Source organism: Gymnodraco acuticeps, unplaced genomic scaffold, assembly GCF_902827175.1.
Source record: "Gymnodraco acuticeps unplaced genomic scaffold, fGymAcu1.1, whole genome shotgun sequence".
Classification (NCBI taxonomy): Eukaryota; Metazoa; Chordata; class Actinopteri; order Perciformes; family Bathydraconidae; genus Gymnodraco; species Gymnodraco acuticeps.
The window spans coordinates 1,800,350-1,814,824 of record NW_022990358.1 but is presented as its reverse complement, the minus strand read 5'-3'; the positions used below and the strand labels follow the sequence as shown (position 1 = coordinate 1,814,824).

General features: G+C 40.5%; 1 protein-coding gene across 1 annotated transcript; it reads right to left on the bottom strand.

Moving 5' to 3' along the window:
* Nucleotides 1-780: 780 nt before the first annotated feature.
* On the bottom strand, nucleotides 781-13,732 carry LOC117551289 (nucleoporin p54-like). The gene is given in 18 exon segments (XM_034224099.1): nucleotides 781-987; nucleotides 1,148-1,258; nucleotides 2,315-2,433; nucleotides 2,596-2,703; nucleotides 3,236-3,329; nucleotides 6,871-6,925; nucleotides 7,022-7,218; nucleotides 7,629-7,670; nucleotides 7,672-7,808; nucleotides 7,890-8,128; nucleotides 8,650-8,808; nucleotides 8,959-9,045; nucleotides 9,573-9,608; nucleotides 9,763-9,846; nucleotides 10,868-11,021; nucleotides 11,373-11,514; nucleotides 13,073-13,130; nucleotides 13,660-13,732. Coding segments are annotated over 17 exon segments (1,794 nt in total). The 3' UTR covers nucleotides 781-987; nucleotides 1,148-1,248.
* Between the last annotated feature and the right edge of the window lie 743 nt (nucleotides 13,733-14,475).

Genomic DNA, 14,475 nt, shown 5'->3' with positions numbered 1-14,475 from the left:
AGGCTACATTAATATTATTCAAAACTATAATTTTTGGATAACATTTCAGTGGTGTCTGCTTAATCTTATGATCCCAACCTTAAAGGAAACAACCTCAAAATGTATTGAATATAGAATATTATAATTTCCAAAAATCAAAAGAACTAGTAAATGAAATATATTCGGTCAAAAACGGTCTGCTCTCCAGCTTGTCATACACAAAGGTTACCCTCAAGATCTTCATTAAAAGAAAGTTGATTTATTGAAAAGACTAACTCATTCAATTGTATGACTATTTTAAGGGTTATAACATCACAAAACCTTATGTAAGGCCATCAATGCTTCATTTAAAAAACCTTAACAGAAAATGTAAAAGTGATACAAAGGTGACGTTCGGTACAGTCCTACCTTTATATTAAGTTTGCAAGGAAAGGGATGTAGTGAAGAACTTGTTGACAATTTAACTGACATTTATTACATTCTAACAGCATAAAAAAAGAAATACAAAGTTGTATTTACAATGTATTCAATCACAACACACTCAATCCCACGATTTGTTCACAGGGCAGGCTCAAACAGTCTCATATGCATAATCTGATTAAACATTAGGTAGGCCAGATGTTGTTAGACGATGATGAGTCTTTCCACTCTTTATCAGTTCGGTATAAACCTTCCTTGTTTTGTTGGTACAGATAGTGGGGCCTGATCAAATGCTGATCAAGAGGGTAACTACTACTCCAAATTCAGATCCTCTGTCATGACCTTGTTGCTCCCATGACAAAAAGGATAATATGACTCGTCTTGATGAAAGGCAGGACAGCTTTTTATAGGATTTATTTTGAGTCAGGGCATGTGTATGAGTGTGTTGGCAGGGTAGACTCAGCTCAGGATGCTTCCTCTCATGTGTCCACTGTCACTCAGGCCGTGCTCTATGAGTTTAATGTCCTCCAAGTCATCTTTGATGACACTGATCAAATGACTCAACCCGTCCTGCTGCTGCTTTAAGTGCTGAGAGGGACAGACAAGAAAGAAATGTTACCATTTATGCCCAACAGGAAAAATAAAACACTTTTGCTTTACTTGGGAACTGTGCTTTCAGAGATCTGGATTCCACAGTTACAGGGCAAAGACGTTAAAACAAGATGCATTTTGTAAACTCCAGACTCACTTGTTTGATTTCCCTGAGGAGGTCTGCATCAACACTGTATCGCTCTTCTGATCTCACAGCTCCAAAGTGATTCTGCATCCTGATCTGAGACATTAATTCATTCAACCGACCCTGGAAGAAAAAATAACACAAATACTGTAAAATCTCCACCAAAGACTTTGTCCCAAGCGTTGGATTGACAAGCCAAAAATACAACTTGATGGAAATGAAGCTTAAAAGGCAACATGTGTTGTTTATCCCAAGGATGGCCAACAACTCATGACCGCTAATGGTGTCACATTATGCGTTGGCAAAGGAAATAAAGAGTAATAATGCTTGCTAGCAAACATGGATGTTAACAATGCAGGTTTCAAACTTAAAACAAAAAAACCCTGCATTTTGGGGAGCAACATTGAATGTAACCACTTTAGTTCGTTGAAACCTTCACAGGACACCTTAAATAATAAATACAAATAAATAATTGCAATGTAACCAGATAGCGAAAATAATACCAATAAAAACTGTTTTATTTCCTGAATAACTTATAAGTTATCTACCAACTTACAGGATATTGAATTAATTGTTGAAAACCAATTTGTTTTGGTAATATATCATTTTGAAACAGAGTAAACCCTTTTTATCCTGATTTACATTCTAATAAGAGCTCGATGGATGGAAAAATGTCCACGGTCAGCATGCATGTATAACTTGTTTGGTTTAGGCCAGGGGCGGTTCTAGGGGGGCGGGGGCAACAGGGGCCATTGCCCCCGTAACACTGACCAGGGACCCCCGTGGCACCGCTCCAAAAAAAAGGTTACAATATTACAATTTATTGGAACTAAATCAAATCAGAGACCCGGATGTACAATGGAGATTAAACTGTTCATTACCTCATATAAAAGCAAATACTGTTTATGTTTTTTAATTAAATTGTCACTTAAAGTTATTAAAACAAATACTCTAAATGAAAAAAACCACTGAAACAAAGGACTGTAACTTAAATGTACTAAAACAAATACCTTTACAAAAACAAATACCAATTACTGTATTTTATGTTTATTTTACACAATAACTTTATACTGTCTTTGTAACCCGCTTTTATTGTGCCCCTCTCATGAAATAACTGACCCCAGCCTGACCCCCCTAGTCAAATTGGTCTAGAAGCGGCACTGGTTTAGGCACCCTTACCTTGAACTGCTGGGCGCATTCAGCTCAGACTGAATGGTATCCAGTTGAACTCTGAGATGCTCCTCGTCCACTTGGATAGCATAGCCACTTTTTCTCTGGATCTCCTGTTTGATCAGCACCTGGCAGGAAAACAGGGATGGGAGGGAGGAGTGATCAATATCAAAGAAAATATTGGACACACAGACAGTGCCTGGGCATTCAAACTCTAAGTGGGGACATGTCTTTTATCACAGACCTTGTCAATAACCAACAAAATGTGGCTGAACAAAGAGAGCAGCTACCTGCAGCACCCTGTGAGAGAGATCCATCAGCTTCCTCTTGTACTGCGCAATCTTGGCCACTGTTGTCGCCTGGTTCTTCTGCAGTTCACTAATGTCACCGGAAATAATCTGTAGTCCATGTGTGGGTGTTTTTGTGGAGAGTATTTGTGTGGGAAAAAGGAAGGGAGGTAAATTATTAACATTTTTGACATTTCTCTACCGATAACATTTTTAATAGAAAACAATTTAGCTCAACAACAAACTATGTTCAGTTTTTCAACTCAGTCCTACACACAGTTTCCCTCAACAAATAGTGAGTGGCGAGTTCCCTTTGCCACTATAATATTAATGAAGCTTGTTAATAAAAGGTCCTTTCATGCAAGAAATGGAGGCCGAAGTTCTCTAAAATAGGGAAAAAGACACAAAAAGAGCTTCGCATTGATACACAAAAGTAAACACTTGTGGCTGTATTTATAATATTTATTTTGGCTATAAACAACCTGTTGGCAGCATTTATTGGACATCTGTGTACTCTGTCCTTGACACCACAAACTCTGGTTCAAAATACCTTTGTTGATTATCAGAAGGCACTGTGCCCATGTCCAGCGAGTCTTTCTTTGACATTTGGAGAGCTAAAACAGACAGCAGTGTTTTCACTTACATCCACTCTGGTCTGGTGCTGTTTGGTCATCTGCTCCTGGAACTGCAGCCTGCGAAGGAGCTCCTTGAAACCCACCATGGGCACTGGTATTAGTCTGGACACATTTTTTTAATTAAATTAAATGAAAACATGCATTTCTACATAATGTTACTTCATGTCTTTTTTTTTGCAGAAAAGCAACAGGCAGAAAAGCAACAGGCAGAAAAGCGGTGCATAATGGACAATGTTCAAGCATGTCAGAGCCATCTATTATTATTTTGTTGAAATAATGAGTGACATGTGGAAACACTTTTAAATCTCTTGAGAAAAAAGGGCTGTTTAATTGAACTTTAATTCAATATATATAGGAAGTCTAGGCAGCGGCTGCAAACACCCAAATCTGAAAAAATGTATAACACTAACCTCATAAAATATGAAGCTCTGATTTGGTTGTGTGAAGCTTCTTTTAAATGAAAATGTGCATCCAATTAGGATAAACGCGTAAAACGAGTAGCTCTTTATTGCATAGGTGGTGCAGGGAGTTAAGAAAATAATTGATTAAGAGCAGGAGAAAAAAGATTCAAACAGGACGCGCTGGAGAGGGGGCGGGGCTTATATCCATGTAAATACTGTGGTGGAAACCAACTACGACAAAATGAACCTATTTTATCGTGATTTAATTGTAATGCACGCTTCAAAATGATGCCGAAGTAACTAAATACTGATAATGGTTAGTAAAAACCAAGCTGTCTAGTCAGGATTCACAGTATTGCACTTCATTTATTGTCTTGGTTGATTCTGTTGGCTTATATTTTATCAATAAAGGTATTTATATTGTTTTTCCCTTTTGAAACAGATGTTCAGTTATGCTAAAGTCTTTGATTGCACTTCAAGTCTAAAGCTTACATTTTAATTATTTGGCACTGACTTTTCCTCATTGATGTTTTATGTTTTACTTAGTTATGTTTTACTCTCCTTTTCATGTGTATTGATGTTACATCACTGCTAGTGCTACCTAAAACAGAAAGTGAATTTTTATACTGAGAAACTGTGCCTTGAATATTTTATTTTATTTAGCAAGAGAGTGCACTTTACTTGGCGAAGAAACCAGTGTTAACGTTTGTTGTAGGGTGTAGGCCTACCTACTTGAACACTGAGGAAGCCATATCAAAATTCCTGTTGAATTGTTCATTCAGGGATTCATTGCAGAATTAAAACCAGCTTGAAATGGTATTTTGGTCTGTTACTCCTTTTTATTTTAGTTTTTGTTACCTTGGTTGTACTGTTAAGTAACTTGAAAAATAACCATAATAACTGACATGAAAAAATATCGTGATAAATATCGTCTATCGTGATACTGCTTGAAAAATATCATGATATTATATTTTTCAATATCGCCCACTGCTCAAGTTGGAATGGGGCTTGAGAGAATTATATACAATCTTAGCTCTGATTTAGCTAGCATTTAAGCAGTTGGTACAGTAAGTGTTAACCAGGAAGGTAAAATGCAAGTATGTTGGTTGAATTTAAGGCCCCGGCCACACGAGGACGATAACGGTCGTTTCCGTTACCGTTCTATGTCATAGAGACCATTCGGCCACACTAGGATGACAAAATACAGCACTAAACGACTACGGTAACGATAACGGGTCCCAAGGTGGATAGACCGGCATACGCAACGCTCTGGGGGGTCCAACGGCTCCGTGTGTACGCCCTATACCAGGGGTGGGGAACCTTTTTCCTCTCAAGGGCCATTTCAATTTTTTCCACATCTTCCGAGGGCCGTACAAATGATTGACCTCTGCTTAAAAATCACAGCCCATCCATTTGGCCTTTCTTTCATGCTGTGCAAAGAAAAAGCAACCTCTTAATCCAGATATCTTGCCATGACTCGCGCATGCATGCACGTGCACGGTTGTGGCATGACCACCAAACAGAAGGATATGGACACAAGATGTGTGCAAATGTATTTAGTTTCCTATCCATGTGGACATGATTTAAGTGGGGGGGACCTAACCTCCTCTAGGGGGATCCGGGGGGCATGCTCACCCGGGAAGGTTTTTTTAAATATTGAAGTTGAAAGCATCAATCTGGTGCACTTTGAGAGCAACATGAGAGATCTATGGAAACATCTCTCAACACCCATATGAAACAGAACTGTAAGCAGATTTACTTTTTCTTTATGGATATTTTACAATATTTTATCACTCCCCTTTCAAACTGTATTCTTGTTTATTAATTAATAACAACTTTTTTTTACTGTCATATAGTATTTTATACCTGTTTACTTTATTCTCTTGTTTTTTGATAACTATAATGATCATATAAAGATGTGCCTTTACCTCACTGGTTGTATAAAAAGCTTCTTATATTCGTTAGCACAGCTAGCTAACCAGATGCTGATAGCAACAAAGTTATTGACTTGATCAGTATGACAGATGAACAGATCGCCACTGGGCTTTCAACTAAAGACACAGCCCTGCAAAAACTGCGGCATGTGTACGGCTCCTTATGGATACTGCGATTTTTGAAGTCCCGGAGTGGCGTTCTGGTGCTCTCCGGTAGAACTGCACCCCTGTCAGACATTAGGCTCGTGTTGTGTTCAAGGACCATGACCGTTGCCAGGAAAAACAGGCACTCGCTTGTTTAATTATTTTGCGGTCTAGATTTCTTTAATTTTTTTCTTTTTTGCGTGTGTTTATAAATTACCTCGAGGGCCATACCAAATGGTCTCGCGGGCCGTATACGGCCCGGGGGCCGGAGGTTCCCCACCCCTGCCCTATACCATCATTTTCTGATAATGATGAGGCAATAGCCCCGCCTCTCCCCACCTCTGCTGCTCACCCCCGCGTCAAAGTAAACTGCACACTGAATTCAGATTATTTCTCTTTCTCTCGATATGGACATAAACGCGAGTGAAGTCTAATCTGACAGGACGGAGACACGCAGCTCTGCTCACCTGCAGCTCACCTGCAGCTCCTCCCGCTGTGATGCAGCGGTGAACGGAGCAAAACACACACTTCAAGTCAGATCATCACCCTTAGCTATTTTAATTACCTCTCAAACTACCTAAACTAGTTATAAATATGTTTATTTTTACTGTCGGCCGGGTCACTGACTGGATCAGCTGCTGCATGAAACAGACACTGACACTGTCAGAAGAGAGGGAGGAAAAAGAGAGGCTCCGTGTATTTTATTATTACATTATATAGAGTCGTTATTCATTTGTTTTAAAGCTCAATAAATAACAAAGAAGACCTTTGACCGGCACTTTTATAATTTTGTCCGGAAGATTTAAACTTTAATACACGTTGACTGGCGAAAAACTCTGCCCGGTTCCCTCGGCCCCCACCGCGGAGAATAAACAGAAGGGCAACAATTACAACTTTGCTGCTTTTGTGGAGGAAGTTACAGCGCCACGTACAGGCTCGGCATATGTACTGCAGCTTCTCCAGCGGTTGGAGCTAAACGAAGCTGTCTCGTGTGGACAGAAACTTTCCGGTGTCTATTGCGTGTGGACGGAAGCCTTTTTTGCAATTGCAATTGCGTATGCGTTTTACCCTTATCGTCCTCGTGTGGCCGGGGCCTAAAATTCAGTAACTAGATAATCTACTCCCCGTCATCACATTGTTCATAAACCCCCTTTGTTCACTTACTTGTCTGGCTCAGGGTTGTCCACCTTAGCCTGCTCCCAAATGATGGGGTCCACTCCTAGTGAGAGGAGACAACATCCTCATAAGTAAATAACTTCTAATCACCAACAAACTAATTAAAATCATCAAGATGATGACACAACTATGCATTTACCTGCAGGTGCATTCTGCAGCAGCTGTTTGAGCTGAGCTGGAGACAGCTCTGTGCACGTCCCCGACATGGCCACTCCGATCGATGCGAGCTGGGCCTTGATGTTGCCCTGCTCCAGATAACTGAAGAGTGTGGTGGCAGGGATCCGCTTGGAGGTGCCATTAGGAGAACGCTCCACCACGTAAATGATCACCTCAGTCCTAGGGCAAAGGACACACAAACATTTAAATTACATTTTTTAGATTTATAGAATTTATTACACCTAAAATTCTTGCTTTGGTTTAGGACCAAAACACATTTCTGATCCTTTGCTACATTATGAACCATCCAGAACGGTCTGCTTTCTGTTCGCAGAGTCAAAACTAAACATGTACAATCAGCGTTTTTTTTTACACTCCATCTATTGGGAATAAAATACCAGAAAACTTCACGTCTGCTGCAACTCTCAATTCTTTAAATCAAGGCAGGAGACGTGTTTGTTTGCTAAAGTGTTGCTTATTTGTAAGCACTTTAAATCGCTTTGTCGTTGAAATGTTGAACATAAATACAATTACATTTCCTTGTCTTCCAAGTGTGTAATAGTACTGAATGACATATTATAGTTACTTACTGGTCATTGGGCAGGGCTTTGACACCATCCACATTGACAGTGGTTGCTTCCCAGGACTTTGTGAAGAGTCTCCACCAGCTGCTGCTGCTGCGCTCGCACATCAGCTTCCTTTTTATTGAGAAGTAAGGCCACTAAACCGTCCTCATCCTTACTCACTGGGACACAGCTATAGCCCACCGCCTAGGAAACAAATCACAGAAATACCATTTGATGAAGTTCAAAAGAACCTAAAGTACACTTTTATGAACTATCGGTCATTACCTTGAACCTGCAGAATGGGTTCTCCTGTGTGAAGTCGACAGGTTGGTTGTTGTTGCTGTAGTATCCCTTCCCAGTTCCCCAGTAAGCCTGTAACTGGTTCCATTTGGCTAAGATGGTGTCACGTTCGTCTCCTAACAAGGTGGGGGCTGACAGAGCAGTGACCTGCTGATACAGCTGGGTGGTCTGAGCCTGAGCCTGCTGCTGGGCCTGCTGCTGGGCCGGCTGACCGAACAAGCCTCCTGCTAGGGGGCAGGTGAGGTCAAATATCACGTCAGATTGTGTAGTCCTTTACATTTCCGGAAACATCTTTATGGTCTTATATTAACAGGGCAATACTACAAAAGTCCCCAAAAATTGTACAACTTAATAAACAGTATTTTATGTGTGCTTCAACTGCACATTTGTATTGATGTCGATAATAATGCTGATTTCTGTAAACATGTGATTGTTGTCGCCCTCTGCAGGGATAAGAGGTAAACCGTTTGTAGAGTTGTAATGGAAGTCTGTGTGTGTGACCCTGCTGAGAAAATAATTATAGGTTGGATTTTGAAATGGTTTGAATTCCCTGTTTCTTTTGCTGCTCAAACGTACTTCAATGTGATTATCGTCAGTGACGAGCCGACTATTAAATGTGCTTTTCATTTCATTTTCATGATAATACTGCCTAAGAAACTGATAATTAACTAACCGAGAAGCAATTTCAGATATAAGCTTGAATTTTCTGTATTGACAACGGCTGTCCTTGAGATCCAGGTCTTACCTGTCTGCTGCTGAGTGGGCTGGATATTAAAACCGCCAAACCCTCCCAGGGTTGTTGTTCCTAATCCAGTTTCAAATCCTGTTGCCCCAGCAGGAGCCGCGGTACCAAGCCCAGAGGAGAACCCAAAACCTTTGTTCTGTGTGTTACCAAACAGGCCTCCTAAAACAGAACAAAGTATCAACAGTGAGAAAAAATATCCTACGTTTTTTGTGACTGGAAATTTGTTTTTTTAAACGCTGTATGCACGCAACTTGTATTTCCTTGACATAAACATACACAAAGAAAAGCAATAAGAGTTACACTGCTGACCTGTGGTGTTGGCAGGAGTACTAAAGCTAAAAGTGGATCCTGGTGCAGGTGCAGTTGCTGCAGCTGCCCCAAAGCCACCAAACGTACCTGAAATGTTAAGCAAATCATGCCAAGTGAGATGGAGGAGGTGATACAAAAAGGGTTGAAAGATAGATAAATGGAGTAAATAAAAAAGAATGAAATAGCTGACTGACATATAGGGAGCTTAAAGTCATGACAGAGCTTTGAAGATTTTCCCCCATTTAGCATTGCTTATCTTTTTTTACCTAGAAGGTGAAATGTACTAGATTTGCAAAGAAATCAAAAGGAGAGTGCATGATACAACATTTTGTCTCCTCATGCAAATGGAACTACGATGCATGACACTTTATGAGACAAAGCCACAAGTGAGATGAAAAATCACTGCACCACACAGATGTGAAAATGGATGAAAATGTGTTTACAGACAGACTGTACTGATTCATTAAATCACAAAGGTCATCTACCTGTGCTAGCCAGGCTATTACCAAAATTGAAAACAGTGCCAGTGGTGGTTGCTGTACCAAAGCACCCCACATTAACGCTGACTGCTGCTGGGTTGGCATTTAAACCAAACCCCCCAAAACTAAACCCACCAGCCGTGGTGTTTCCAGCTCCCAGCCCCCCAAATCCTGCAGCCAGCGGAGGCAGGCAGCGAGAAAGAGAGAATGACATGAAGGAGTTAAAAGGACAAAAGGTCAGGCCTCGTATGGGACTACATATATTGTAAACACAGTCTTCAGGTATCTTAAAACCATGGCTTTGTTTATAACACCTGTATCTTACCAGTGTTGGTGGAGCCAAAACTGAATCCTGTGGCTGGTGCAGCAGCAGCGGTGGGGGCTGCCCCAAAACCAGGAGCTGTAAGAGCTAAAAGAAAAAAGCAGACACAAGAACGGCAGTGAGTTAAACTGGCAGACAGAGGTTTGGATATAACCAGGGCTGTGTGATAACTACCAATAGTTATCACAAGAAGAGATCATTTTCTCTGTTTTCATATCGATGTTGTTTGATCATAATGATTCCAAATCCACATGTTGCTAAACGACATGCCACGATTACGGAGTGATTTTTTATAGAAAGATGGAAAGGACTAAAAGGGAGTTTAAATTAAATAATGTACTGCATTTCATTTTGAGATACATAAATTGGATGCAATTAAATATTTCCTTATATATTTTAGACTGGCAATGTGTACCTACCTATGTAAGGTGAACTTATAAATAACCCATGTTTATTTTACATTTTGATATGCTTGTTATTTGCATTGGTTACTGTTTTTATTATATGTTATAATTTGTTTTCAATTATTATTTACTTTCATGTTTGAAGAATACAACTTTATATATTGTAACCCTTTGTAAAGGAAGCTGTTTCACTATATCAAATTACTTTTGGAAATAAAAGACAACTAATTAAAGAATATATTAAAAAGATAACAGTAATAATGTAATACTAATAACATCATTAAATCCAATACAAACTATGTTTATAATTGAGTTCTTAGTGGATATTTGTGTAATGCTGGAGTACATTATGTTGAGGTAATTCTACTATTCTGCCCCTCAGATGTAAATGCCATAGACAAAATATTAGTAATAAATATAAGTCTATCACCACTGCAAACTAATAGCTCAATCATAACAATGTTTTTAAAGTGATACCTCTCCTACAGTGTCAAAGTAAACTGAACATTATTATGCATGTAGAGGCAGCATTGTTGTATTGAATACGCATTAAATGTAGCCTACCTAATGAAGTGGCAGGTGGGTATATAAGTTGCTGTTCCTGCAAATCTGGATGAGACAGACCTAGTCGATCTCTTCAATACAACTGCCCAACAACACAGCCGAGTAGCTTTGATTATTGGGGCTCAGATGAGGAGATGTACCCTCTTTAGTGACCATCGGATCTATGGACTTACTGCCAAATCCGAATGAGGCGGCGGCGGCGGCTGCTGAGCCAAAGCCAAATGTTGCAGTTGGTGCTGTAGTTTTGGCACCAAATGAAAACCCGGACGTGCCTTCACATGAATATAGAGAGTGCTATGAGTGTTGAGTGTCGTGACAGTTACATTAGCGTACAGCTACAACGGATTTCAATAGCTAGCAGAGGTGGGAGAAGTGATCAGATATTGTACTTAAGTAAAAGTAGAAATACTAGAGTGTAGGAATACTCTGTTACAAGTAAAAGTCCAGGGTTTCAGTCGAATAGTCCATTTAGCTTAGGAACCTTCCTAACGGAGTGAAATGACCCGGAAGTCCCTCAGTGGCAGCCATGATAAGTGCCGTTCGAATTCTCTAGATAGATGATAGGAAAGGAGGTTTCAAACTTCCTTTACAACCTCCTTTAGCTTAGGAACCACTGGAATGTAAATGTGGCAAGCAGCAAATTACCTCGGTTTTAACAGAGATGCTCACAGGGGGTGGAGGCGGCTCCTCGATGGTGCTTTCACTTTCCCACTCTGATCTTGAGCTACACTCTGAGTCGCTGGAGCTGGCCGGCTCTACCCCTCGGGAATGTGCTGCTTCAAGTGAACTACGGCACCCACACACAGAACACAACAATAATAATATCACATTTGCAGCTTCTCAAATCTGGGACTTTTCTTTGTCATTTACAACAGTAATATTCTGGTGGTTTTGTCCATTTATTAAATAAAACAAGCCATTTGAATAACTTACCTTTAGGGAATTACAAGAGCAATATTCATTATTTCCTATAAAATGTATATAAATAGACTTACTGGCTACTTTATTATTAGGTACACCTGTTCAACTGCTCGTTAACGCAAATACCTAATCAGCCAATCACATGGCAGCAACTCAATGCATTTAGACATGTAGACATAATAATAATAAATTACATTTATATAGCGCTTTTCCTGGTGCTCAAAGCGCTTATGCTCAAGACGACCTGGTGAAGTTCAAACACAGCATCAGGATAGGGAAGAAAGGTGATTTAAGTGACTTTGAACGTGGCATGGTTGTTGGTGCCAGACAGCCCTGGTCTAAGTGTCTCAAACTGCTGACCTACTGGGATCTCACACACAACCATCTCTAGGGTTTACAGAGAATGGTCGTAAAAGATACAAATATCCAGTGAGCGGCAGCCAGAGGTCAGAGGAGAATGGCCAGAACGGTTCAAGATGATAGAAAGGCAACAGTAACTCAAACCACTAGTTACAACCAAGGTATGCAAAATACCCTCTCTGAACGCACAACACGTGGAATCTTGAAGCAGATGGGCTACAGCAGCAGAAGACCCCACCGGGGGCCACTCCTGTCAGCTAGGAACAGGAAACTGAGGCTACAATTTGCACGGGCTCACCAACATTGGAAAAATGTTGCCTGGTCTGATGAGACTCGATTTCTGCTGCGACATTTGGACGGTAGGGTCAGAAGCATGGATCTATCAGGTTCAGACTGGTGGTGGTGGTGGTGTAATGGTATGGGGGGTATTTTCTTGGCATACTTTAGGCCCCTTAGTACCAATTGAGCATGGTTTAAACGCCACAGCCCGAGTATAGAGGCTGACCATGTCCAACCCTTTATGACCACACTGTTCGCATCTTCTGATGGCTACTTCCAGCAGGATAACACGCCTTGTCACAAAGCTCAAATGATCTCCAACTGGTTTCTTGAACATGACAACGAGTTACTGAACTCAAATGGCCTCAACAGTCACCAGATCTCAATCCAATAGAGCATCTTTGGGATGTTGTGGAACGAGAGTTTTGCATCACGGATGTGCAGCAGACAAATCTGCCGCAACTGCGTGATGCCAACATGTCAATATGGAACAAAGTCTCTGAGGAATGTTTCCAGCACCTTGTTGAGTCTATGCCACGAAGAATTAAGGCAGTTCTGAAGTCAAAAATTGATCCAACCCGGCACTAACAGGGTGTACCTAATAAAGTGGCCGGTGAGTGTAGATACAACATTTGATTATTGATAAAATATTTAAATTGATGATTGATGCAGATGCAGATGCAGATGATTAGGAAATAATGATTAGTTGCTCCATTAATGAAAAAACTTGTAAGTTGTCTAAATGGCTGAATTAACAAACTGCCAAAAGCCTAATTGTCACTTACGATGATGAGCTCTGCTGGATGAGCTGGGATGGATTTGCTGGAGGGGACTTGTAGTTTTCTGGAAGAAAATAGGGGAATTACATGTCATGAAAAACCTTGAAATGTTTATAGTATTCAATTCACACAAATTATTAAAACAGACTCTTTATCTAAAGGCTGTATGTACAGCAGATGTTTCCAATCACTGTATTTTACCCTCGTCCTTTACAGACAAAACACTAACCCTGGTCTGCATGCTTGTTTGGGATGTTCTATGATATAGTACCAACATGTATATTAATGAACATGTGTATCCTGGTTTTGTGCCTTGATTTTTGATTGCCATTCACTTAATGGCTCAATTTGTACAGGACATGAAGAGAGACTCGCTGCTTCCTGTGAAGACAATGAAACAAACGCACGCAAGCTTTTACATGGGTCACACATTGGCTTTATTTAAGTTTGCACATGGTTATCTTCATGTACACTTAATTAATAAATGGTGTGATAATCGTTACTGTATATGCAAACAGATCTTTAATTACCAGGACTTAAGGCCTTAAAACATGCTTTTTCTTTTCAATTATCCTCAACTTTTAAAGTCTTACCTTGGCTGGGAACGGAGACTTGGAGGGTTCTACTGAGCTCGGTGAGTGTATGGCTGTCAGGAGAGGAGGCCATGAGTGGGTCATTTCCTGTATGGTGGGATAAAAAGAATGTTATATGCAGGGGTGCACATAACTTTTTTTCCCTGGTTCTCAAAGGAGCACCTGGAGATGTTGCTTGGTGCTCATCCTTAAAATGAAATAAACCGTAACTTTTGAGGGGGTCTTGACTTTATTTGTCAGACACACGGCACTGAATACACATGCAGAGGTGAACACTGAACACACAGAGGTGCACACAGAACACACATGCAGAGGTGAACACAAGATATGAGGGGCCGTGTAGGCCAAAATTCAAACTCACCTCACACACACACTACTGAAAACATCTGGCCTTGCACACACACTACTGAAATACTCTCACATTCACTACTGAACACCTCACACACACACTACTGAACACATCTGGCCTTGCACACACACTACTGAAATACTCTCACATTCACTACTGAACACCTCACACACACACTACTGAAAATTAAGCCTCACACACACACTATTGAAATCCTCTCACATTCACTACTATGAATTCACCTATGTGTGTGTGAGGGGATTCTTGCTGTAACGGAAGTCATTCTTGCTGTAACGGAAGTCATTCTAATGTAACGGAAGTCATTCTAATGTAACGGAAGTCATCTGCTAGTGGTCTCTTTGCTAGCCCCGTTAGCTTCATTAGCTCCAGGCTGCTACTCGGACGTGTTTGTTGTGTTGATGCCTGGTGGAGTATTCTTCATTGAAATATCGCACTTATCTTATGGC